General features: G+C 52.0%; 2 protein-coding genes and 1 pseudogene across 2 annotated transcripts in view; 1 reads left to right on the forward strand and 2 right to left on the reverse strand.

Annotated features, from left to right (window-relative positions):
• Nucleotides 1–13,483, forward strand: part of LOC131588640 (zinc finger protein 850-like) — a 64,893-nt pseudogene extending 51,410 nt beyond the window's left edge.
• Nucleotides 1–24,871, reverse strand: part of LOC131588634 (zinc finger protein 239-like) — a 156,736-nt gene that overhangs the window by 63,952 nt on the left and 67,913 nt on the right. The window lies entirely within an intron of this gene.
• On the reverse strand, nucleotides 22,597–24,747 carry LOC131588622 (gastrula zinc finger protein XlCGF9.1-like). Its single transcript, XM_058857581.1, has one exon. It carries the CDS (start codon nucleotides 23,774–23,776, stop codon nucleotides 23,138–23,140), a length of 639 nt encoding a protein of 212 aa, XP_058713564.1. The 5' UTR covers nucleotides 23,777–24,747; the 3' UTR covers nucleotides 22,597–23,137.

Below are 24,871 nucleotides of genomic sequence, written 5' to 3' on the forward strand. Positions count from 1 at the left end.
AGCCCCAAATATTGTCTGGTGTCCCTGGGAGGTTTTTTTCTCTTTGTGTGTAGGTTTGGATCTTGCAGGACCCCAAAGCTGAGCCCCTTGGGGGATCTTTGGGGTCCACGTGGCCATTGCCCAGTATTGGCTGGTCGAGGACATTGGTCCTGGGGACCCCCGGGAGAGCAGAGGAGAGGAACCCCTCTCAGAACCTCCCAGAGTGGGGAGAGCAGAGAGGAGCGATCCCGGAGCTGGGGGACCCTGGCAGCTTGGAGAGGTGGGAGCCTGAAAAGGAGAGACTCCTGGGATGCCTGGGATCTCTAAGCAGAGCATCAGGGGAGAAGGGACCCCATGGACCCCCAAAAGCCCCTGGATCATTGCTAAGGTGATCCCCCAGAGAAGGGGGAACCTTTGGAGCCCTTGGATCCCCATCATCCCAGGGAAGGGAAACCTCTGGAAGACCAAATAGGAAAGACGAGAGATGGGGAAATCCTGGGAGACTTTTTTGGGGCTGAATCTTGATATTTTGGTGCTTTTCATGGACACAAGACTCCTGCTGAGCTCTAGACATGGACTTGGGCAGGAGGAGCCTCTACTCCAAGGCACTCCAACCTTGGTTACCCCCAAACCAGGATTTGTCATTCCCAAGCCATGGCCAGATGAAGGAGGAGGAAAATCCCCAGAGATCCTGCATGAGGAGGGGCTGCAAACCCAGCCCAGGGAGCTGCAAGGAGGAAAGATCCCCCCTGTGCCAGGAAGGTGTCCAGAGATCCAGCCAGAGCTCAGAGCTGGGGGTGAGAGCTCATGGCAGGGAGAAGCCCCACAAATGCTTGGAATGTGGGAAGAGCTTCAGCTGGAGCTTCAAGCTGAAGCAACACCAGAGGATCCACCCTGGGGAATGGCTCTGGGAGTGTGGGGAGTGTGGGAAGGGCTTCAAGAATAGCTCCCATCTGATCTGGCACCAGGTGATTCACACTGGGGAGAGCCCCTAGGAGTGTGGGGAGTGTGGGAAGAGATTCAGGAAGATCTCTGTCCTGATTAACCACCATAGGATCCACACAGGGGAAAAGCCTGGAAAGTGCTTGGAATGTGGGAAGAGCTTCAGTCACAACTCCCACGTGATTTGGTGCCAGAACATCCACACAGGAGAATGCCCCAGTGAGTGTGGGGAATGTGGGAAGAGCTTCATTGAGATGTCCAGTCTGATTTCTCACCAGAAGATCCACACAGGGGAAAAGCCCTACACGTGTGGGGAGTTTGGAAAGGGCTTCAGCTGGAGCTCCAGCCTCAGGGCACACCAGTGCATGCTGAGTGTGGGAAGAGATTTCCAAGGAGCTCAGGTCTCATCAAACATCAGTGGATTCACATAGAGAGGCTCTTCCGCTGCCCTGCACAAAACTGCACCCTCATCAGGCACCGGCATATCCACACTGGGGTGAGGCCCTACGAGTGTCCTCAGTGTGGGAAGAGCTTCTCTCAGAGCTCAACCTTGACCAAACAGATCTTCCTGACTCCCTGTGGGCACCTGGATGAACACTGGGGCAGGAACATCCATCAGAACACAGACCAACAATGGGAATTGCAGATTGACTGCCCCTGAAGATTCACCAGAATGCAGAGATACACCCACAGCCCCTGGAGATGCCCATGCCTGAGCAGGGGAATGCCTGAGATGAGGCTGTGTCCCCGGGGGACACCTGTGGGACAGAGGGGCCCTTGCTGGAGTTGCCTGTCCTGGAAGGTCTGACCCCGTGGCAGAGTGACCCACGCTGCAGCACTGTGAGGGGGCTGCTCCCCATGGAATGGACTCAGGTTGGAAAAGTTCCAGGAGACCTCTCTGGTGGGAGAGATCCCAGAGTGCAGCAGGGGAAGGACTCCTGTCCCTGATCAGCAGGAAAAGCCACAGGAGATAAACTGACCATGGCTCCATTCCTTGTATCCCTGCACTGCTAGCTTAGGATGCAGAGCTGGAAGAAGGGAGGGGGTGGAAGGAAGGTGCTTTTAAGGGTCTTCTTATTCTCCTGCTCTGAGCTTATTGGCAATAAATTCAATTTATATCTCCTGTTTTGCCTGTGACTGTGTTTGATGAGGAAACGCTCCCGGGTCCTTAACTCATGAACCCTTGGTTAAATTTTCTCTCCCTGTGTAGCTGTGGAGGGCAGTGAGAGAGCGGCTGTGGTGGGTGCCTGGACTCTGGCCAGCATCACCCCACTGCAGTGGGACATGTCCTTGTGTGGCCCTGTGCTATGGTGCTACAGCTGCTGTTGCTTTTGTCTCCCTTATGATTTTATCTTTTGCATTAAATGCTTGTGAACTGCCCCTGGTGTCCCCCGTGTTCCCTCGGTGCCGGTAGCCCTGTCCCTTCCCCTGCTCCCCGTCCCACGTTCCATCCCGGCTGGCGGAGCCTTGGAGCTGCCGTGGGGGCCGTGGGGCTGCCCCGGGGGCTGCGCCCCGAGCCGGGGCCCCTTCCCAGTGCTCCCAGTGCTGGATCCAGCCTGGAGCAGCCAGCGAGGGCTTCAGCTGGGACGGCAGAGAGGCACTGCTGGGGGGTCCCGGCTCACTTCGCTTTGGTTTTGGTATTTTTGGGAGTTTTGTGCAGGAAATCTCTCCTCCACTCAGCAGAAGGGGTTTGGTGCGGTTTTCCCTTTTGGGGGAAAATCAAAGCAATGCATCAGTTCTCCTAATTAGACGTGGGAGAAGTGAGGCTCCAGGGCTTCCCGCTGAGCCGGAGGCACCCAGCAGCCAGGGCTGGGCAAGGCGGGCCGGGAGCTGCGGAGAACTTTGTTTGTGTTGGGAGCTCAATGGCGGCTCGGGCCGGGCCCGTTCCAGGGCTGTTCCTCATCCCCGCCTTTCCCCTCACGCAGCCGGGGGCGGGCCCTGAGAGCGCGGGGCGGGGCTGTGCCGTGTGCAGAGCCCGCCGCTGGCTGCGATTGGCTGCTTCTGCCGTCACTCGTGGCTCTGGCGCGCGCTGATTGGGCAGAGCGGGGACAAGCCCGGCCCCGCTGGCGCCCCCAGGGCGGCCGTGGGGCAGGAGAGCCGCCATTGCCGGAGCGTCTGTGCGGGCCCGGCAGCGGCGGCAGCAGCGGCCGGAGCCCGGTGAGGCGGCGGCGGAGCTCGGAGGCGGCCCCGGCCATCGCAGGTGGGAGCCGCGCTCGGTTCTGCGGGGGCTCGGGGCTCGCTGCGGGCCCGGGAGGGGGCGGCAGGGGGCTGTGGCGGGTGGCTTGTGCCGTGGCCGGCCCGTGTTGGCCCTGGGCTGAGGGCGCTGCGGGAGCGGCTGCCCGCGGTCTCCTTGCCGCTGGGGCCTCGGCAGGAGGCGGTGGCGGAGCAGCGCTGGCTCGTCCCGCTTCGTGTCGGGAGGCCGGAGGTGGCTGCGCTGTGCCCGGGGCTGGGCGGGAAAATTCCCGGCGCCAGAGGTTTGTGTGGCCCAAGGAGCCAGAGGAGTGGTGTGCGAGTGACTTTATTGCTGCCCAAAGGGAGAGGCCATGGGCCATTTGCCGTGCGCTCTCTCCAGTTGTTGGAGGACGCGGCCTCGTTTTTGTCCTGATTTTCCCGGCCGCATGTCCCTGTCCCTTTGCCCAACACTGGCGGAGGTGCTTGGAAGGTTCAGCCTTCCCGATCCGCCTGCTGCATGTCCTTTTTGTATAACACCCGATATTCCTGGCTCTGTGAAGTGTTTGTTCTTCTGGAAGTTCAGGAATGTGTTGGGACTTGCTCTGAGCAGCAGTCCTTGTCAATTAGTAACATTTTTTGTAACTGGTGATTTCTCCCATTCCTTCCTTATGTACAAGTCCCTGGCTCTATCTCCAAGCAGATTCACTCATTGCCTGTGTTTTCTCTTCCTGGGTGTTCTTTGGTTTTGGGATTGCTCTCAGTGCCCTCATTCTCTGTCCTTTTGTAGCCGTTTGTGGCTCAGGAGGCCTGGCTGCCACCTGCATCCCCTTGCTCAGCTGCTGAATGAGCTGCACTCAGCAAGGTGTGGTGCATGGTAAAAAGATGAGAGTTGCTGTAGCACATGAGAGGAGAAACAGCATTTGTTTAACCCATGGTCTGCCGGGGAAGCACAAAACTGTGTCCCATTCCCATCCTTACCACGTTTGGACAAGTAGATGAGCTGCTTTTTTATTTCCTTTTTAATCTATTTTACTACTTTTCCATTGCTGTCTATTTGCCAAGAGTAGTTTGAGTTACTTAACTTTTCCACAAACTCTGCCTCGATTTTCTGCTAAAAGATAAAGTGATCCCATCCCATGGTGAAATGTTGTGTTCCTCATGTGAGAGGATTGGTGTGGGGGAAGGTCAGGAGCTGGAGCTGTGTGGTTGGTTATTATTTCAATGACATATTGTTATCTAATTATGCCATTGAAGTGAGAAATGGTTTCTCTGGTACCTGATATGAATTCATCAGGGTTCCCGGGGTCTGGTCCATGGTATTGCAGGATTTGTTCTGGTGATCGTTCATCTTTCCCCCATTTTTGGGTGCTCCCTCCTGATATGCAAAATAAAAAGAGCTCTATAACTCGCAGAGTAGTTATAAGAGTAGGTATGAATTTATTCAGCGCTGACATGCATGGAGGATATCTCCTCCGAAAAGCATGCACACCTTTGTGATTTGGTTTTCTCTTTTTATCTTTTATAGACTAGGTTTACAAGATATGCCTAAAACATAATCTTTTTGTAACTCTGCTTGTCCTCACTTCATATTACATTTAACTCCATGCCCCTTTCGTTCCTCTGGCCACCTTTTGGAACTTTAAATCTGTTCTTTCCGGCATAGGGTCTGAAGAATCTCCTTTATCTTGTGGTGCTATTGTCTTTGCATCTTGTTTGTGTATTCTGGCTCCTTATCTTATCTTGCAGTCTGACTCTTTTCTTGTTCTTGTGGATCAGGGTGTCAGGGTATGGTTTTTGTCAAACCCCCCTTTTAGTCAAGCATTTCTTTGTGTTTATTTCCTAATTTTTAATTTCTGTTTCACTCCAGCCAGGGCTGCATCAATTGTCAGCTTTTCTCTCATTAAATCATCACATTCTTGGAATTCCCAACTGATTTCTCTGAACTTGTGGTGGCAAATAAAGCACAGTGGATTTATTTATGGTACACCCTATATAACATAGACAGAGACAGCACATGTTGGAGTGGGGACAGGGATGATTCCCCCCAGTTTGTTTTAGTGCAGTTTTCACAACATTCTCCATTTTCTGTTTTCCTTTGCAGCTTAACCAATTTCTGCTGCAGAGTCTGATATCCTCACAATGGGCTCTGCCTTTATCTGTGCAAATTCCATCTGTGCAAGCAGGCAGAGCTTGGGCTGAGGGGCAGAGGGAATCATTCCAATTCCTCCTGCAGGCAGGAAACCCCTGGGCAATTGTGCAGGCTTTGGGCTATCAGTGTTAATTTGCATTTCTAAAGCTCCTCTCTTGGCTACCTGGAACAAAGCTTCTCTTCCAGGGCAGACATCCCATCACTCACACGTGGCCCCCACTGATCTGCTTTTTTTTTTTTTATACAGTATTTTATTAACTGTTTATGTGTTAAACCGTCAACTTTAAAGCTCTTCTAGTTTTCAAAGTGCAGCTTAAACGTGAACATTGAAAAACTCATACCATCACTTTGTCATCACTAAGAGTCACATAGAAATATAAAACAAGAATGAGAAAGCAATCAAGTGTTTTCCTTCTCCTAGGAGTAAAAACTGATTCTCACACCACTGGTCCAAACAGAATCGACAAAATAGTAGTAAAATTATTATGAAAATTTATTCTAACGGTGTAATCTTTTCACTGAAACTGTGAAAAGCAAAAACTCTTTAACAATGTCTTTAGAGAAATAAGGCATTACTTGATTCTGGCCAGGATGTGCAACAGGAATAATTTCATGCACACTTAGGCTGGGTGTGCAGAGAGAATCATTCCATGACACATGAGTTTGACTAGATTTTTCCAAAACTTTATACAGTCTGACCCCATAGAAATCCCTTGGTTTAATGGTCATTGGTTTGAAGGTGTGGAGTTGTTAGGATTTGGTTTCCTGTTGCAGCCGGATTTCTGTGCCTGTGATGTGAATTAGGTGGGCACTCCTGGATTTCCTGCTCAGCCTTTTCCAGACCAGGTGTCTCCAGCTGTGCCTGGGGCAGTGTCTGTGGTGGATGTTGGTTGATGTTTGCTGCTGGGTGTTGATGTTTTGTTGATGGTCGTTATCTTGGTGGGAATCTTTTGGGCTATTCCCAGTCTGTTGAGATGTTAATTTCATCTCTGCTGAGTGCTGGAAAAGAAACATTAAAATTCCTTTCCCCAAGGCAAAGGCAAACCTCATGTGACCAGAGAAATAAGATTTGAAGCCATTTTAAAGTTGGTCTATTTTGGCAGCAGCTAATCCCAGGCAGGGCAGAGTGTGAGTGGAATTGAGAGGCAGAGTGGAATTGTCCCGGTGCCTTCCCCAGCAGCTGTGGCGAGGGCAGGCACAGAAAGGGCTGAAGCTGCAAGAGTGAGAGCAAGGATTGTCCCGCAGTGGCTGGAGATGGCAAAGGAGGGTGGCCAGGCCGAGGATTTGAGCAGAGGATCTGTGGGCAGGCCCAGGGGCTTCCCCCGCTGGGGAGCCCTGGCTGCTGCTGCGTTGCCTTCAGTGCAGGCTCAGGGGTGGCCTGTTTAATATTCCCTTGCAATTCAGATTTCTGAGTCTGCAAGAGCCATGGCTGGGGCATCAATCATTTTATTTTTTTCATTTTGTTAAGTTTTGTTTTCTTTCTTATATCTACACCATAACATTGAGGCTATCTAGGGCTAAAAAATTCATGCAGTGTTCTGCCTAGAGAAGACAATCCTCAATCCAGCTCCTGCTGTTAATTTTAAGAATTGTTCCAGTTTAATTTTAGGGCTGGGTAGCATTATTTCTGAGATTCCCTGGATCCTCTCAGAGTCAATACAAGACAAAACTTCAGTCAAAATTGTCCCAAATATTTAAACATTTTCTCTACCGTTTGCCCTTTCTTTTTTTGCAGATACTCAAAGCTGCTTTTTAGCCTGAAAATGAAGCCATTTCACAGAGGCTTCCTCTACCTCTTCTCCTTGTCCTCCTGACTGGATCAAGTCATCCACATCCTGCATTAAGCCAGTCCCTGGGGGTGAGGTCAATTCCTTTGATATTTCCTGCAAGGCTTGCCCCAATCAGGCCGGTGCTTCCGTGCATCCCTGCAGAAGGACCGTCCATGTCTTGAGCATTTTCCCTTCTACCTCTTGTTGCCAGCCCAAGGCAGAATTGTGTTTGCATCCTCTGGAAGTGGGCAGATCCCCAGAAAGCATCTTTTGCATCAGGTTCTGAATGGCAGCAGTGTGAGGAGGGCACCTGGTTGAGGATGGTGTAAGGATCTGAGAGTGTGGGGTGCCTCGGTTTCATCATCTCATTTCTTCTTCTTGGGTCCTGCAGCATTCTGTGGATTCCATTGGATTTCTTGTTTGGCAGGATAGGAGCATTCTAGGGAGCCATCCCTGGCTCCCCAAGCCGTGCCTTGAGCAGGACTCCCAGACAGGCTGTGAGCCCTTCCTTCCCTCCCTTGGAACAGGGGATTGCTTTTCGACACCTCTTGTCCTGGTTGCTTCAGGGAAATTTGGAGAGGCTCCATATCCAATTTTGCCAATTTCCCTGGGGCTGCCCACACTTGTGGGTTCACTTCAGCCTGGGCTCTGCCAGACATTTGACACAGAGGTACAACAGAACCAGCCTCTATATCACCTATTGCTATATTAATTTGCATTCCCAATTTAGCCATCAAATCCCTTCCCAGTAAATTACAACCACAATTGTGAGCAAATAATAATTTCTGCATTTCAAACCCATCCCCCACATCTACTGATAGTGGCTGAATAAAACACACCCACTCATCTATCCGACTTAATGCCTTAATTATTAAAATGTTCCCTAACAATTTACTCCCTTTAGATGTAAGATTCTGAGTGGATGGAGAGGCCCCTGTGTCCATCAGGAAAGGTCTCCTCTGGATCCAGAGCCACCCTGAATGTTCCCAAGGGCTGCAGTGTGGTGGGTCCCTGGTGAAATGGGAGCTGTGAGAGCGCTAAGAATCCGTGTCCATCAAGGGCTGGACTTGCTGGTGCTGAGGGTGCTCCTGTCTGTGCTTGCAGTGTCCTTGTGCCCTGCAGCTGGAAGGCTGATTCCTTGCCAGGGGCTGTTTGGGTGGGCTGTCCCCTGGCCAGGAGGGCAATGCCTGTGCCAGGTGCTTGTGATCCTTAAAAGATGATCTGGATCCTTGCAGGTCTAATCCCCATTTCTGAGCTGTTCCTTCCTGGTGCTGGCTGTGCTGAGGCTCCCCTCCCCAGCCCGTATCCCAGAGCCGGTCCCTGTCCTGCCGCAGTGTCCAAAGGCGGCCCCCCTGGCGGGCAGGGCCGGCAGCTCCACGGGGCCGGGCAGCGGCCGGGGCGTCCCGCAGCCTCCTGGGGGCCGGGGGCCACTGCCGGCCCTGCCCGGGGGGTGCTGGGGTCAGGCAGCGCCCGGCGCTGAGCCCCGGCTGCCCCACAGCCCCGGCCCGGCCCCACAGCTCCCCACAGGCCCCCAGCCCGTGCTCCTGGTGCCGCAGCTCTGCGCCCGCTCCTGCCGCTCCCAGCTCAGAGAAACCCCCTGAAATCCTGACCTCCTTCTTTTCCTGTCCTGGAATCTGGAGGTACAGAGGATCTGGATCAGCTGGTTTGGTGGTTTTAGCAGTAGCTAAAAATCACTAGAATACTTATTCATTTTTTGTTGTGAGTTGTGGATTTGGAGAAGGGCAAAACAGGATTAAAACTTAAAAGGAATAAAGAAATTTTATTACTCGAACTACAAAAATAAGAAACCAGAATAAAACTTCCAGACACCTTTTCTTCCCATCTCACCTTTTTCCTTGCCCGACTGACAGCATAGAGACAAAATCTGGTGGTTAAAGCAGTCCCAGCTCTACAATGGTCATTTCATCAGTCTTTGTAGAGAGAGTTCTCTCTTGTCATTCCATGGAGAGTTTTCCACAAGAAAACCAGTTTCTTGTGGCTTTTCCTTTCTCTTGATTGGCAGCTGCCCGGAAAAAACTCTGCCATCATTCCCTCTTCCCATTTCACACCACTCTGAGGTGCATTCATGGGCCATGAACTCAAGGAGTATTATTTTAAGGATGAGTTATTCAAAGGCAAATATTCTCTTCATTTCTCCCTGTGATCATGTCTGGGAACAGAGGTTTTCTCTTTTTCTTCCTGGGTGCCCAAGTATCTCCATCAACTCTCACTTTTCATTCTCTGTTCCAGCATCTCATGGGATCACAACTACTCTCCCATCTGCTTAGCTCATCAGTGGATACCTTTGCTCAGAGTTCATGGTTTGAATAGTTCATTCCACCTTATACTCTTTTCATGAATTAAAGGAGTTATTCAGAAACATTGTTCATCTCCATGGCCTTACCAAAAGAGTATTTTAGCTTATTAAAGCATGTCCTCATTCTCCTTCCATCTGAGGCTTGATTCCTTCCTTCACTGACTTGGATGGTTTATGTTGTCTCTTTACATGATGATCACTCTCCCTTTCCTCTCTCTGGGAAAGGATTAAACCTGCAGGTCTCATCTGGGTAGTGAAGTGGTTTAAATCTGGCCCAAGTCTTGTGGATGCTCACGGGCAGAGGCTGGGGCTGTTTTTGATGGGTGATTTTTCAGTGGCTGTGCTGGGGGAGGGTGGCCAGCATCTCAGCACGCTGCAGGCCGATGGCTTCCCCTGCCCGTACTCGGCAGTTTCTGGTGAAATCCAGCGGCAGCAGAAATTTCAGCTGAGCCAGGGACCGGCCTGGCCCGGCAGTGCTGCTGTTCAGGGCTCGGCGGGCTTCCCGAGGGGCTCAGCCACTCTGGGAAAGGGCTCCTGCCAGTCTCCATCCCCTTCCTGGGAGCTGCTGGGCTCTGGCCCCACGCCCCCACCCCGAGGCCGTACAGGCTGTGGGGAAAGCGGGGAGGGGGGGCCCGGCTGCACCAGAGCTCTGTTATGTTTTAAAGCCAGAAACACAAAAGACCCAAAAGCTCCTGGATTTAGGTTTAAAAGGTGGTATTCACAAAGGTAATCTCACTTTTCAGTGGTCAAAAATACTGTCAGAACTGGCCAGCTATTGGCCAGGTCTCAGGCAGAGAAGAAACTCCCAGCAGCCTCTCTCAGAGCCATCGTATTCGTGGATGTTTCCAACTTTTTTTCTTAAATGCCAACCCATCAGAGCTGGCAAATTTGGAGGATGAGACCCTTCTGAAAAACATTTCCAATGCTCAGTATTTTTCTCTACCCCCTCTTTTCTATCATCCCTTTTCTCACCCCATGGATTGCTCTTGCTGCTTCTTGCCTTAAGCACATTCCTGCACACTCCCCTTCAGCCAATCCCTTCCCAGCACACCAACACCATCCATCCCCTCTTGTCTAAATCCCTTCTGGACTTCCCTTATTGTCCCCCCTTGCCGCGGCGGTGTCGATGACAGGGGTGCCGCGACTACCCTGAAGAAGCCATCCTGAACAGGGCTCAGCGGCAGCGTGCAGGCGACGCGGAGAGACTAGAGAGCTGTATGGCATTCCACTGAGAAATAGCCTTTATTATAGCTGGGCCCTCAGTGAAGGGAGCCAGTGACAGCAGCTCCTCAAACTGGGGAAAAAACAGGGTATTTATAGAGGAGGAGAGGGGCGGGGGAAACTGGGATACATGTATTGGGGTGGATTGATAGGGAGGGAAACCAATGGGGTGTAACAAATTAACATGTTCAACTCTAGGGCCTCTGGGAGTGACACTTTTTCTCTGCATGACATAGAAGTGTCTTGCCTAGGGAGAAGCTCTCCAGGGGAGAGCCAAGATTTCTGAACTGCCTGGTTCCCCGGCCTCCACCCCCCCTGGGTGTCCATGTCCTTAATTCCCTCTGGGAGAATGTGCAAACGACCTCCACAGGCTCCCAAGGGACCCTTGAGAGATATTTTGGGGTCATTATCCCTTTCTCCAGGATGCCCCTCTGGCATTCCATTTTCTCCCCACATTGGTCCTACCTGGAGACCGCCTGTGCCCCCCTAGGCCCCCGTGCCCCCCTTGAGGGGAATTTGGGGAGGTGGGAGGGGGGAGCGCCAAGGCCGCGCCCCCCCGCGCTGTGGTGGCGGGAGCGGCTGCAGTGGGGAGCGAGTGCGGGCGGAAGCGGCCGAGAGCCCAGCGCTGCCCCAGGCCGAGCTGGCCCAGCTCCATCCGTGCCCCTGCGGTGGGATGCTGTGGGACTGGGGGGGAAGAGGGAGGCGGCAGTGGGTGCTGGGCCTGGGGGCAGGAGGAGAAGTGAAGGAGAAGCAGGGTTGAAGAACAAAATGTTCAAAGGATGTATGTGGGAGGAGAAGGTGGGATTGTGCAGGAGAAGGGGGAAGAGGAGTGTGAGGAAGAGTAGGGACATGGAGGAGGAGGAGGAGCAGGAAGAGGGAGCAGCACAAGGTTCCACCCTCCCTGTATGTGCAGTCCCAGGAGTGTTGCCCTGCCCACAGTCAGCAGGTGACTGGGGAGGGTGATCCAAAATATTCACTGGGCTGAATCTTGGTGTTTCTGAGCTTTATTGGGCTAAATGTTGGTGCTTTGTTTTTTTGCAGGGGCTGAATCTTTCTATTTTGGAGGGGGTTTTGCCTGGATTTGGTGTTTGGGTAGTTTTTGATCAGTGTTTTGATGTTTGGAGGATGTTTGGGCTGAATCTTGGTGTTTTAGAGATTCTTACAGACACAAGATGCCCAATGACTTCCTGAGACGAACTTGGGCAAGGAGGAACCCCAGCCCAAGGATCACTCCTCTTGTTTTTTCCCCCAAACCAGGAATTTTCATTCCCAAACTGCGTCCAGATGGAAGAGGAGGAGGAAAAGCCCTGGAGATCCCGCACAATGAAAGGCTGGAAACCCAGTCCAGGGAGCTGCGAGGAGGAAAGATCCCCCCAGTGCCAGGAACACGGCCAGAGATCCAGCCAGAGCTCAGAGCTGGGGGAGAAGCCTCACAAGTGCTTGGAATGTGGGAAGGGCTTCAGGTGGAGCTCTGAGCTGCTCCGGCACCAGCGCATCCACACTGGAGAAAAGCCCTACGAGTGTGGGGAATGTGGGAAGAGCTTCAGCCGGAGCTCCAGCCTGAGGAATCACCAGAGGATCCACACTGGGGAAAAGCCCTATGAGTGTGGAAAATGTGGGAAGAGCTTCAGAGATATCTCTAACCTGATGCAACACCAGGTGATCCACACGGGGGAACGGCCCTACACCTGCTTGGAATGTGGGAAGAGCTTTGGGTGGAGCTCTGACCTGAGAAAACACCAGCGCATCCACACTGGGGAGAGGCCCTACGAGTGTCCCGAGTGTGGGAAGAGGTTTCGGACCAGCTCTGATGTCCTCGTACATGAGCGGATTCACACAGAGGAGAGGCCCTTCCGCTGCCCCGACTGCGGGAAGGGCTTCAAGTACAACTCCCACCTCACCATCCACCGGCGCATCCACAGTGGGGAGAGGCCCTACGAGTGTCCCCAGTGTGGGAAGAGCTTCTCAGACAGCTCAGCCTTGACCCGACACCAACGGAGGCACCAGTAAGGGAAGCCCTGCGAGTGCCCCGAGTGCGGGAAGAGCTTCGTGCGCTGCTCCAGCTCCATCCCCCATGGGAGGATCGGCGTTGGATGATCCCCAGTGACCCCCGTTGGGCAGAGCCCTGGTGATCCGTGGTCCTGGTGATCCGTGTTGGGAAGACACCTGGCTGGGAGGCTCCACATCTTCCTGGCTCCCTGTGGGCACCTGGATGAAATCAAGGGAATGAAAATCCAACAGGATACAGATAAACAATGGGAATGACTTGAGGAGAGTGGATTTGTTGACTTTCAATCCTAGAGAACCTTTTTCCGTCACCTCAGGAGCTCTGCGGGCAGAGAAAATGGGGTGACATGGAGCTTGGGAGCCCTGGAGGGGAGCACACACGCTCTGGGGGAGGGAGGACACAATCCCCAGTACCCCCCTCACCTTCTTCCTCAGATAGAAGCTGAGCCCCAGCACCAGGAAGACAAAGCCCAACAAGGAGCCCCTGATGCCCATCAGCATCTTGCTGTGGGCAGTGTTTCACGGCATCCCTGGGGCATCTGCCAGATTTAGAACCCCCAAAACCTCTCACAGACACCCCAAGCCCCTCCAAAGACCCTCCCTGTTTCCCCCAGCCTGCCCAGGACCGTCTGAAACCTCTTTTGGAGTCACTAATTTTAAAAAATGAAGAATTTTAGAAAAATTGGAGATCTTAGCTAGAGATAGGCCTTGCTGGAACTAGTTAGAGTTAATGATTAAGTGAAAAGCAGGATTTGAGATAATGAAGCTTAGACTTAGGTAAAAAATTACTTGTCATTGTATGTGTGTTCAGCTGTGCTTGTAATGACAAAAGAGAAACTGATCAACGGGTTCAGGAAGATCACAGACCTTACATCTGGAAACCCATTTAAAAGTCACAAGGGAGAAAATTTGAGTTGTACCAAATGTCATTTGTAATGTCACCCATTGTAAAGGTAGAAAGGTGAGAGTGAGGAAGAGCAGTTTTCCTTCATCTCTTGATGACCTCTCCTCGCCAAAATGACTCCGTCCTCAAATTAGGGAGCCCACCACATAGGCATAATGACATTTTAAAAACATTACCATTCATTTTTATCTGAAGTGGGGAATGGGAAGTGTTAGCATTATAAATATGTATTCATATTTTGGATATTCAAGACTTTTGTGAATAAAAACACACTGGAATCTTTTGTCAACTTGCAGTGTGTATTAAGGGGTGACTCCCACACTCGCCCAGTGCTGTGATTAAACATCCACTTTGTAACTTTAAACTGTTGGAGAGGTTTTTTCTCCATTAACAGATTGATATTGATACTGGATCAATATTGCTAGTTTGGTAAATCACTGCCAGTCTCTTCCCAGCCTCCCCAGGACCCACCAGAGCCCCTCCTGTTCCTCTCAGGATCCCACAGCCCCCTCCCAATTTCCCCCCACTGCCCCTGCACCCTAAACCCTCTCCCAGTCCCTTCTCAGTCCCACCAGGACTCATCAAGTCCCCTCCCAGTCTCTTCCCAGCACAACCAACCTCATCCCAATCCCTGCTTTCCAATCCCAAATCTCCTTCCATCCCTTCCAGACTCACTCAAATCCCTCCCAGTGACACTCAGCACCCCCAAACTCCCTCCCAGTGTCCACGGGGACCCCCAGAACCCCATCCCACCCACCCCAACATCCTTCAAAACCCTTCTCAGCTATTCTTGACCTGCAAACCCCTCTTCCAGTTTAAACCAGTCTAGCTCCCAGTTCCTCCCAGCAACACCAGGAGCTGCTGGCTCCAGTCCCCGCTGGGGAGCACGGCAGTGGCCAGCACGTGGCCCGAGAGCTGCTGCTGGCCCTGGGAGCAGCTCAGCTGGATGTGGGCAGGGGAGAAATCCATCAGGGAGCAGAGCAGGCGGCCGGGGCCGGGCTGGGAGCTCGAGGGCACCAGCGAGATGGCCACGATGGGGGCACTGGGAGAGAGTGGAGATGAGTGGGATGAGCTGAGGGAGAACTGGGAGAGATGGGAGACGAGTGATGTGGTGTTGGGGGGGACCGGGAATGGACTGGGAGGGACTGGGGTGGCACTGAAAGAGATGAGAGTGGATACTGGGACACTGGAAGAGAGTGTGGAGGTTGGGGAGTGAAATGGGAATGAACTCGGAAGAGACTGGGAACGGGCTAAAAAGGAGTGGGAGTGACTCTGGGGCCTCTGGGCGGGACTGTGTTGGCACTGGGCGGGACTGTGTTGGCACTGGGCGGGACTGTGGTGGCACTGGGAGGGACTGTGGTGGCACTGGGAGGGACTGGGAATGAAGTGCGCGGCACTGGGAGGCCGAGTCCAGCGCGGGGCTCTCGGCTCTGTGGATCTGCCCGGCAACTGATGAGTCATCAGAGAGACGCGATCTGATTGGCTGAGGAGCGGCAGATCCACGGAGGGGCGAGATGGACATGGAGGGTCACTGGGAGAGGCTGGGATGGACTGGGAGAGCCACGGGAGCCACTGGGAGGGACAAGGGGCCCCCGGGATGGGCAGAAGGAAAGCTGAGGGCTCTGGGGTGATTCCCAGGGAGGTTTGGAGGGACAGGGCCGGGTCCCTCTCTGTGCCCCGCGAGCAGCGGCCCGGACAGAAAAGTTCAGGAGCGGGAGGAGGTGTTTCTCAAGATTGATTTTAATCCTCATTCTCCTGGTCTGATTTGCTCAGTCCTAAGTTCAGTTCATTTCCCCATGTCGGGCTGTTGTGCCCCTGATGGTGATCCCTGAGTGACCTCTCCCTGCCCTTGTCCCGACCCACGAGGACTTGGATTTGTTTCAGTTCAGTGGAATTCATGGTGATTTGGGGGGAGCTGGAGCAAAGCAGCTGGGAAGCACAGTGGGCTTGACAGGGACTGAACCAGGAAAGGAGTTGGGGCTGCCTCGAGTGAGCTCTCACAGTGTGAACCTTCATGGGGTCTTTCTAAGGGAATTTTGTTGAAGTTTGACATTGATTCTTAAAAAGCAGAGTCACAAGTGAAGCTCCACTTTCACCTTGAAATGAGGGGATGGAACGTGGGCGCTGGGACTTCTGTAACCTCAAGTTGTTCCTTGATACTGGACACTTTAGCTTTGGCAATCTGAAGCCCTTCAGTAGCAATGGCTCTGCCACCCCCTGGTTTCTGGCTCAGACCCAGCTCGCAGCTTGGACAAGGTCTGGGCTTTGTCCTCTTGAGCTTCGGGAGCCTCCCGGGAAGCACCAGCCCTCCCCAGCCCACCCTTGGTAGGACTTTTTCTTTTCTCTCTGCTGATGATTTTATCCCCAAAACTGCCGTGGGAACGTTGTATCCAAGCACATCCTCCAGCGCTGCACTTTCCTCCTGTGAATTCCCTGTGCAGGGAATGTGTCTGTGCTTTTCCCTGCTCTGTTGACTGACAAACAAACCTGAGCCCGTGGGACTGTCAGAGCTCCTTCATGCAATGAAATCAGGTTGTGTTGATCATGGCATGTTCTGGAGGAGCTTTTCTTGGTGTATCTTGTGTTGCTGGAAATGACACAAGAGCCAGGAGGGAACAGAAGCTGCTGCTGCCCGTTGGCTCAGGGCCAGGGAACCAAGTTGTGCTCCCGTGCACTTGGGCCCTGCTGGAAGCAGAGCCGCCTTTCCCTTGAGCAGCTCAAGCTTGTGACAGCTCCAAACAGGAAACCTCAGCAGAAAACTCTTCCTCCAAACTCAGCTGCTTTCCCTCCTGCAGCTGTTTGGGAAAGAGCCTCAAAGCACAGACTCTGCTGGGAGCCATTGGTGCATTTCCTCCCTCCCGGCAGCAGCAGCTCCTGAGCCCTTCACGGGCTCCTGTCCCTTCGCAAACCCTTCAGCTCCCTTTGAACTCTCAGCAGCCACGAACATATGCATTTCTTTCATATTTAATCTGCATTTAAACTTCTCTTTTTCTCTCCTCTCTATCTGTTTTAATCTCCTCTTTATCTCCTTTAATCCCGTCAGCACCAGTAGGATGGGGATGGAGTCTTGGGGTGGGTGTGGGATGAACTGAGGATCCAGCAGAGAAGGGCAAGGCAGAGGGGAGAGGACTCAGCCAACCCTTCTCCTGCTCTCTCCTCCCCCAGGCTCCAGCTAAAGCAAGTCAGACTGGAAAGGATCCCACAAATGCTGTGTTCTCCTCCCTCTGAGCTTGGCTGGGGATCCTCAGCTTCAGCCTGGTGCAGTGGCTGAGATTCGCTAATTTGAGTTTTTTGGCTAATGCACTAAATAATGTGGTGGGTTTAGCGCTGGCTGAAATCTCCAGGGCACTTACTCATTTCTGTCTGTGAGATATGGATTAGGAGAAGGGCAAAACAGGCTTAAAACTTAGAAGGAATAAAGAAACTTTATTAACTGGAGTACAAGAATAAGAAACCAGAATAAAACTTTCAGAACACCTTTCCTCCCCCTGAATAACTTTTTTTTGTTTTATCTGACATTGTCGAGATAAAACTTGTGATTTTAAAACAATATTAATTATGCAATAGTTTTTATTAGATTTTGTTATGTCATGGAGACTTTTTTACAAGGAACAGGTTTTTTGTGGTTTTTTATTTTTACAAATACAATTTTACAATTTTGCTATTGTGACGTTTTTCTCATTTTTACAGCCCTCTGAGAGGTGTGTCTATGGGTTATGAATTCATGGGATGTTATTTTAAGGATGAGTTGTCTGAAGGCAAATGTTTTCTTCATCTGTTTTTGTGATCATCTCTGGGAACAGAAGTTTTCTTCTTCTCTCCCTGGGGGAAAAGGTTTTTTATTGTTTTTATTTATTTTTCTGTTCAAACTTTTTATGGGATTACAGTTATTTTAACATTAGGTTGGTTTCATTAATGGATGTTTTTGTTTAGATTTACAGTTTGAATATTTTTTTATAGTTTTTTCATTAATTAAAGGAGATATTTTCATACATCATTGTTTATTTCTATGGCTTTACTAAAAGAATATTTTCGTTTTAATTTACATTTTTTCATTTTTTTTCTATCAGAGGTTTGACTTTTTTTTACTGACTTTGATTTTTTTTATGTTGTTTTTTTGCATGTTGTTACTCTGTCCTTTTCTGTCCCTGGAGAGATGAACAAGGTTTGTAGGTCTCATCTGTGTATTGAAAGGGTTAATATCTTGCCCAGGCCTGTGGCTGGTTACTCGCTCTGTGCTGGGGCAGCTGCCGGAGCTGTTCCTGCTGGATGATTTTCCCGTGGCTGCACTGGGATCTCAGCAGCCAGGCCAGCACTCAGAGGCCGCTTCCGCTCCCCCTGCCCGGCAGCTTCTGCAGAAACTCAGTGGCAGCAGAATTTCAGCCGAGCCGGGGGCTGGCCCGGCCCGGCAGCGCCGCTGGAAGGGGCTGGGCGGGTTCCCCGGGAAGGGCTCGGCCCCCCGGGAACGGGACCCAGAGGGATTCCCGGGAGGGGCCAGCGCTGCAGCAGAGCCCGGCCCGGCCCCGCCAGGGCCCAACAGGGGCCGGATCCCCGTTACCTGCTCAGGGACAGAAGAAAAACAGAAAGAGGTTCCCAGGCTTGGGTTTTTGAAATGTGGTACTCACACAAGCAGATCTAATTTTGAATGGTAAAAAATGTTGTCAGTTCTCAGAATGAGCCAAATATTCTCACCCTGCAGAATCTCAATAAGAAGAACCTAAAGCACAGTGGATATCCTGCTGCAGTTTGGTGGTTTTTTTCATTCCTACATAGTCTACATAATGTTTGAAATAAGTAGTGTTATAAATGACTTTCAAATTTCCAAACAATCAATCTAATTAATTGATAAAATACTTTAATAAATTGGAAACAAAATAATAAAAGAATACAATTTAGTAAAAGAATACAATTTAATAAGAAAGATACAATTTAGAAAATATATTCAGGTATATCTATTTCTATATATATGTGCTGTTCAAGAATGGCTCGCTTCTCGAAGCCATAGCTCCTTGGAAGGCCTGCACAACCCTGACTTTGAGCTAGCGTAAGTCCTTGGCAAAATACTGTATCAAAGAAATGAAGAAGACTAAGTGTTAATAAGACAATGAAGAATAAGAATTTAGGATGAGAAATCTGATAAATGTATCTTAACAAGTTTTACTAAAAAGTATCTTATAGAGCTTGGGTGTTATGAGCTGGTCCAATAGAAATGTAGAAATTAATGCGTGAAAAATAGCAATTATCCAATCATAGTAGAATACAGATCGCAGGTTACCTTTTCAAAATACTATAAAAATGTAGCTAAGATTGTAATAAATTTGGAAAAAGCAACTAACTCACACTGGGTCGTCTCTTGATTCCCGAACCTGTCTCTTACAATGTGCATACAATTGGGCAGTGGTTACAGATGGTTAAGGCATAAGCAAAACCGACTGGGGTACAGGGGGTGCTTCTCACCTCACCTCACGTACAAAATAAAGCACTTCAAGCTAAACTTATATACTGTATGCTTATAAATATTCATTCATGTTTCCCGTAAGTTTCCTCCTATTTCTGATTTTGCTGATTTTACATCACCTTTCTTCAATGGCGCATGCTTCACTTGTTGTTAGGGGGTCTTCAGTCTTCTTTTGGGTGTCTTTTGGCAAAGGCTTCTCCTCTTCCTCATTGTCCTTTGGATAACCTTACAGGTTTGCATGTGTGTACTAAGCGTTGTGTTATGTTGGTCTACTAATTACTCTTATATTTTCTAATCTTTAGGCCCAATGCCTAGATTCATCCTAATTTTGTCCATCTCAAGGCCATTTTGGTCTTGAGACACCATTTATCTTCTAAACTACATCCTGTGCCTTAATTTTGACATGCAACATCTGCAAAGGGGTACATCTGCTTTAAAACACTGATTCTTGATAGTTTCTAATAACGACTTTAATAACAGCTGCAATTTAGTTAGCACAAACCAATTCCATTTATTACACTGGGAATGGGGAACCTCTGTGCTTCCATTTCCAGGAAAACCCCCCTTCCTGGGCACAGAGACCCCCTTGAACGTTCATTTCGGGGCACCGGGACCCCCTGGTACCCCCTTCCCCAGCCCTAAAAACCCCTGCACCCCCTTATCTGGAACCTGGAACCCCCTGAACCCCCATTCTCGGGAATGGAAACCTGCCAGAACCCCCATTTCTGGGCACCAGGACCCCCCTGAACCTCCATTTTCAGGCACCAGGACCCCTTGAACCCCAGAACAGAGGAAGGGACCCCCCTGAACTCCCATTCTGCTGCAGCAGGACCCCCGTGCACCCCTGTATCCAGGACTGGAACCCTCCCAAACCCTCCATCCTCACACCCTGGGACCCCCCTGCAGCCGAGCCAGGGACCTGCCAAAATGAGAATAATGGATCCCCCAAAACCACAGCTCTGCCTTTTAAACAGAAAAGGGGGAGATGTTGTGGTGTGTTTTTGTTTAAAGTTTGAAGCTGTTTGTATAAGTGGTTTGTTCTGTTACCCCCCTGCTTTGTTGGTTTGACCCAAAGTTATCTCCTCCCCTGCCCTGCCCATCATTGTATCCCAACCCCTTTTTCCAGCACCTTCCCTATCAATCTTGTCCACCCTGCCCCTTGTTCCCAAATGTTCCCTGTCAATCCTGCCTTATGCCAACCCCCTGCTTGGACGTCCCCTTTGGAAATCCCCTAATCCACAGCACCCCATTGGTCCATGTGTCCTATTCCCCTCCCCAGGATATCCCTCACTGGTTGAAGTTTTGTATCCACCCCTGGACTCTCCCCATATATAAATTGCTGTACACTTGTATTCTGTGTCTTCTGGTCCTGGTGCTGCTGGAAACAGCCCCCGGCAATGCGGGCTCAGCTCCAGCTGCCAGGTGGAGCACGTCAGCCTGGAGCACCCCCTGAGCCGGCACTGGGGCACGGCCCGGCCCCCACAGCGCCGGGGGCAGCGGGGGAGGCACTGGGGGGCCCAGAGGGGGATTGGGGTGTGCTGGGAGGAACTGGGAGGGAGTTTGAGATAGACTGGTTTAAACTGGGAAAGGGGTTTGAGGGTCAAGAATGGCTGAGAAGGGGATTAAAGGATGTTGGGGAGGGTGGGATGGGGTTCTGGGGGTCCTGGTGGAAACTGGGAGGGAGTTTAGGGGTGCTGGGTGTCACTGGGAGGGATTTGAGTGAGCCTGGAAAGGCTGGAAGGAGACTGGGCATTGGAAAGCAGGGGTTGGGATGAGGTTCATTGTGCTGGGAAGAGACTGAGAGTCCGGGTGGGGCTGGGAAAGGACTGGGAGAGGGTTTGGGGGTCCTGGGGCAGTGGGGGGCAACTGGGAGGGGGCTGTGGGATCCTGATAGGGACAGAAGGTTCTTTCGTGGTCCTGGGGAGGCTGGGAAGGGACTGGGAGGAGGTTTCAGAGGTCCTGGATGGGGTGGACGAGAGTGGAAGGGTGCTTGGAAGGGCTTGGGGTGTCTGAGACAGTTTTTGGGGGAGATTCTGACCTCTGCAGACCCCCCAGAGATGCCGCCAGACTCTACCCGCAGCAAGATGCTGACAGGGATCGGGGGCTCCTTGTTGGGCTTTGTCTTCCTGGTGCTGGAAATTGGCTTCTACCTGTACAAGAAGGTAAGGGGGTGTCCCGGAGGTCATGTCTCCCCTCCCCTGGAGCGTGTGTGCTTCCCCATGACCCCCAGCCCGGTGTCACTCCCTTTTCTCTGCCCACAGAGCTCCTGAGCCGCTGGCGGTCGCAGCCCCTCCATGTGGCCTCAGGCCTGGCTGGGACCCCCCGCTCCATCCCCACCCTGATTTTGGAGGGGTCGTGTGTCCCCCCAGCTCTGCTGTCACTCTGCCCCCGCCCGGCTGTTCCCAGTGTTCCCAGCAAAGCTTCCCAGTTCGCCCCTCTCCCATTTATGGGGGGCAGTGGGGAGGGACATGGGGAGACCCTGGCAGGGACAGACCCTGTGCAGTGATGGATCAGGACCCCCGTGTGTCCTCCCCATGTGTCATCCTGTTCTGGGGACTCCTTGGGAGACACCAAATTCCAGCATGGCACCCAGCAAACCCTAAAAAGCACTGGGACCCCTGAAGCCGCCAGGGAAATTTGGGGAGGGGGTGAATGGGTGGTACCTGGACCATGCCAGGAGCCCAGCGCTGCCACAGCCCAACCTGCCCCAGCTCTATCCTGGCTCCTCCCGTGGGGCGTGAAGGAATTGGAAAAAAGGGGGTCCAGGGGTGGGCACTGGGCCGGGGGTGAACAGAAGAGATGGAGGAAGAGAAAAAGGGCCAGAGAGGAGAAGGAGGCAGGATGAAGAAGGAGGAGCGAGACTCATCCAAACCCAATATGGGGCTCCCATGCCCCTCTTTTCCCCTGCTCCTCCACCCCTGCCCCACTGCCGCCCAATCCACCACCCCACCTCTCCTATCCCCCCTTTCACTCAATTCAAGCAGATGCTGGCAGCTTTTTCCTGGGAGCAATTCCTGAGTTTGGGGATTTTTGGGGTGCAGTTCTGGAGGGGGACAGCTCTGTCTGTCTTTCCCCTCCCTGCTGTGGCCTCTCAGCTGCCCCCCACACCCTGGGGGTGCTGGGATTTCCCTCCTGGGCACAAGGACGTTCATTCCCTTCCAGGAGCCCAATGCCCGGCTGGGGCTCCAGGCCAGGGGGTCCTTGAGCAGCTGCCCCAGAACCTCTGCCAGGGGCTCCCAGCGCAGCCGCAGCCGCTCGGCCTGGGTTCCCCAAAGCCCTCAGCAAGCCCCAAGTCCCTGCCAGGAACCCTCAACTCCCTCAAACCCAGCATCCCCCACAGCCCCTGCAAGTTCCCCCCATGGCAGCGGCCATGGCCATGGCCCCACATGTCACTGGCCATGTCCCCCCATGTCCTCACCCAGGGCTGTGTCCCCACCATGTTTCCATCCCTGGCATTGTCCCCCACATCTGTGCCAGTGTCCCCGCATGTCCCCATGAATGGCTACATCCCTGTCCATGTCCATGTGTTCCCATGTCACTCTCCATGTCCATGTCTTACCATGTCCATGTCCCTCAAGCTCCCTACACATGTCTTTGTCAATGTCTTTATTTTTCCCCAGTTTCAGGCGTTTTCAAAGGATGAAGAGAAAGGAAAAGCCAAAGAAGGCCCAAAGTAAAAGATTTCTGTGTCCATGCCAGCTGATGATCCACGTAGTTGGGTGGGAGGAAAGAACTTTTTCGGGGGATTTCCACCCCACTGTCTCCAAAATACTGATCTTTGCCCAAAACCATCAACATTTTGCTGAGAAAGACACCCTTGGGCGGAAGGAAATTAAACTTGTGGAATCACTGATGTTAGAAAAGACCTCCAAGACCATACAGTATTCCTTGATGCCACCAGAAGATAGGATTGAATTTAAAAGATTTTCTGGGATTGAAAGTCAACAAATCTACTCCCCACAAGGAATTCCCATTGTTGGTCTGTGTCCTAATGGACTTTCATTCCCCTGATTTCATCCAGGTGCCCACAGGGAGCCAGGAAGATGTGGAGCCTCCCAGCCAGGTGTCTTCCCAACACGGATCACCAGGACCACGGATCACCAGGGCTCTGCCCAACGGGGGTCACTGGGGATCATCCAACGCCGATCCTCCCATGGGGGATGGAGCTGGAGCAGGGCACGAAGCTCTTCCCGCACTCGGGGCACTCGCAGGGCTTCCCTTACTGGTGCCTCCGTTGGTGTTGGGTCAAGTGATAGCCCCTGGAGAAGCTCTTCCCACACTGGGGACACTCGTAGGGCCTCTCCCCACTGTGGATGCGCTGGTGCCTGATGAGGTGGGAGTTGCGATTGAAGCCCTTCCCGCAGTTGGGGCAGCGGAAGGGCCTCTCCTCTGTGTGAATCCGCTCATGTAGGAGGACATTGGAGCTGGTCTGAAACCTCTTCCCACACTGGGGACACTCGTAGGGCCTCTCCCCAGTGTGGATGCGCTGGTGTTTTCTCAGGGTGGAGCTCTGACCAAAATTCTTCCCACATTCCAAGCAGGTGTAGGGCCGTTCCCCTGTGTGGACCACCTGGTGTGTCATCAGGTCAGAGGTATCTCTGAAACTCTTCCCACATTTCCCACACTCGTAGGGCTTTTCCCCAGTGTGGATCACCTGGTGCCGGCTCAGCCTGGAGTTGTACCTGAAACCCTTCCCACATTCCAAGCACTTGTGGGGCTTCTCCCTCAGCTTTGAGCTCTGGTTGGATCTCTGGCCGTGTTGCTGGCACTGGGGGGATCTTTCCTCCTCGCAGCTCCCTGGGTTGGGTTTGCAGCCCCTCCTTGTGAGGCATCTTTGGGGCTTTTTCTTCTCCTCCATCCAGCCAGTTTGGGAATCTAAAATCCTGGTTTGGGGGAAAAAAACAAGAGGAGAGCGCCTTGGGCTGTGGGTTCTTCTTTGCCCAAGTTCATCTCAGGAAGTCATTGGGCATCTTGTGTCTGTAAGAATTTCCAAAACACCAAGATTCAGCCCAAAACATCCTCCAAAATAGAAAGATTCAGCCCCTGCAAGAAACCAAAGCACCAACATTTATCCTAATAAAGCGCAGAAATACCAAGATTCAGTCCCGTGAAGGTCATGGAAAAGGTGACCCTCCTGGTCACCTGCTGCATGTCAGGGTGGGCAGCGCTCCTGGGGCTGGGGGGGCTGTAGGTACAGGGAAGGGTGGAACCTTGTGCTGCTTCCTCTTCTTGCTCCTCCATCTCCTCCTGTGTTCTTACTCTTCCTCCCACTCCTCTTCCTCCTACTCTTCCTTCTTTTCCTGCACAATCTCCTCACATAAAGGGGAAAACCACTTCCCTCCATGGGCATTGTTTGACCATTTTGTTCTTCAATCCTGCTTCTCCTTACCTTCTCCTCCTGCCCCCAGGCCCAGCACCCACTGCCGCCTCCCTCTTCCCCCCCACTCCCACAGCATCCCACCGCAGGGGCACGGATGGAGCTGGGCCAGCTCGGCCTGGGGCAGCGCTGGGCTCTCGGCCAGCCGAGCTGCAGATCTGCCTGGCAACCGGTGAGTCATCAACGCCGCGCCCCCTGATTGGCTGAGCACTGCCTGAGGGACGGGTGCAGTGGTTTACATTTGCCAATTTGAGTTTCCCGGCTAACGAACTAAATAATGTGGAGGGTTTAGCGTTGGCTAAAATTACTTGTGCACTTACTAATTTCTTGCTGTGAGATGTGGATTCAGAGAAGGGGAAAACAGGCTTAAAACTTAAAAGGTATGAAGAAAAATTTATTAACAGGACTGAAAGAATAAAGCTTCTAAAACTTAGAACCCTCTTCCTCTCCCTGCCTCACTTCATTTTTTTCTTAAGTGACAACATAGAGACAAAACCTGGGATTTTAAATTAGTTTCTAACTCTACAATAACATTTTGTTAGTTTTTGTAGGGACAGGAGCTTTCTCTTGCCATGC

Source organism: Poecile atricapillus, chromosome 26 (assembly GCF_030490865.1).
Source record: "Poecile atricapillus isolate bPoeAtr1 chromosome 26, bPoeAtr1.hap1, whole genome shotgun sequence".
Classification (NCBI taxonomy): domain Eukaryota; kingdom Metazoa; phylum Chordata; class Aves; order Passeriformes; family Paridae; genus Poecile; species Poecile atricapillus.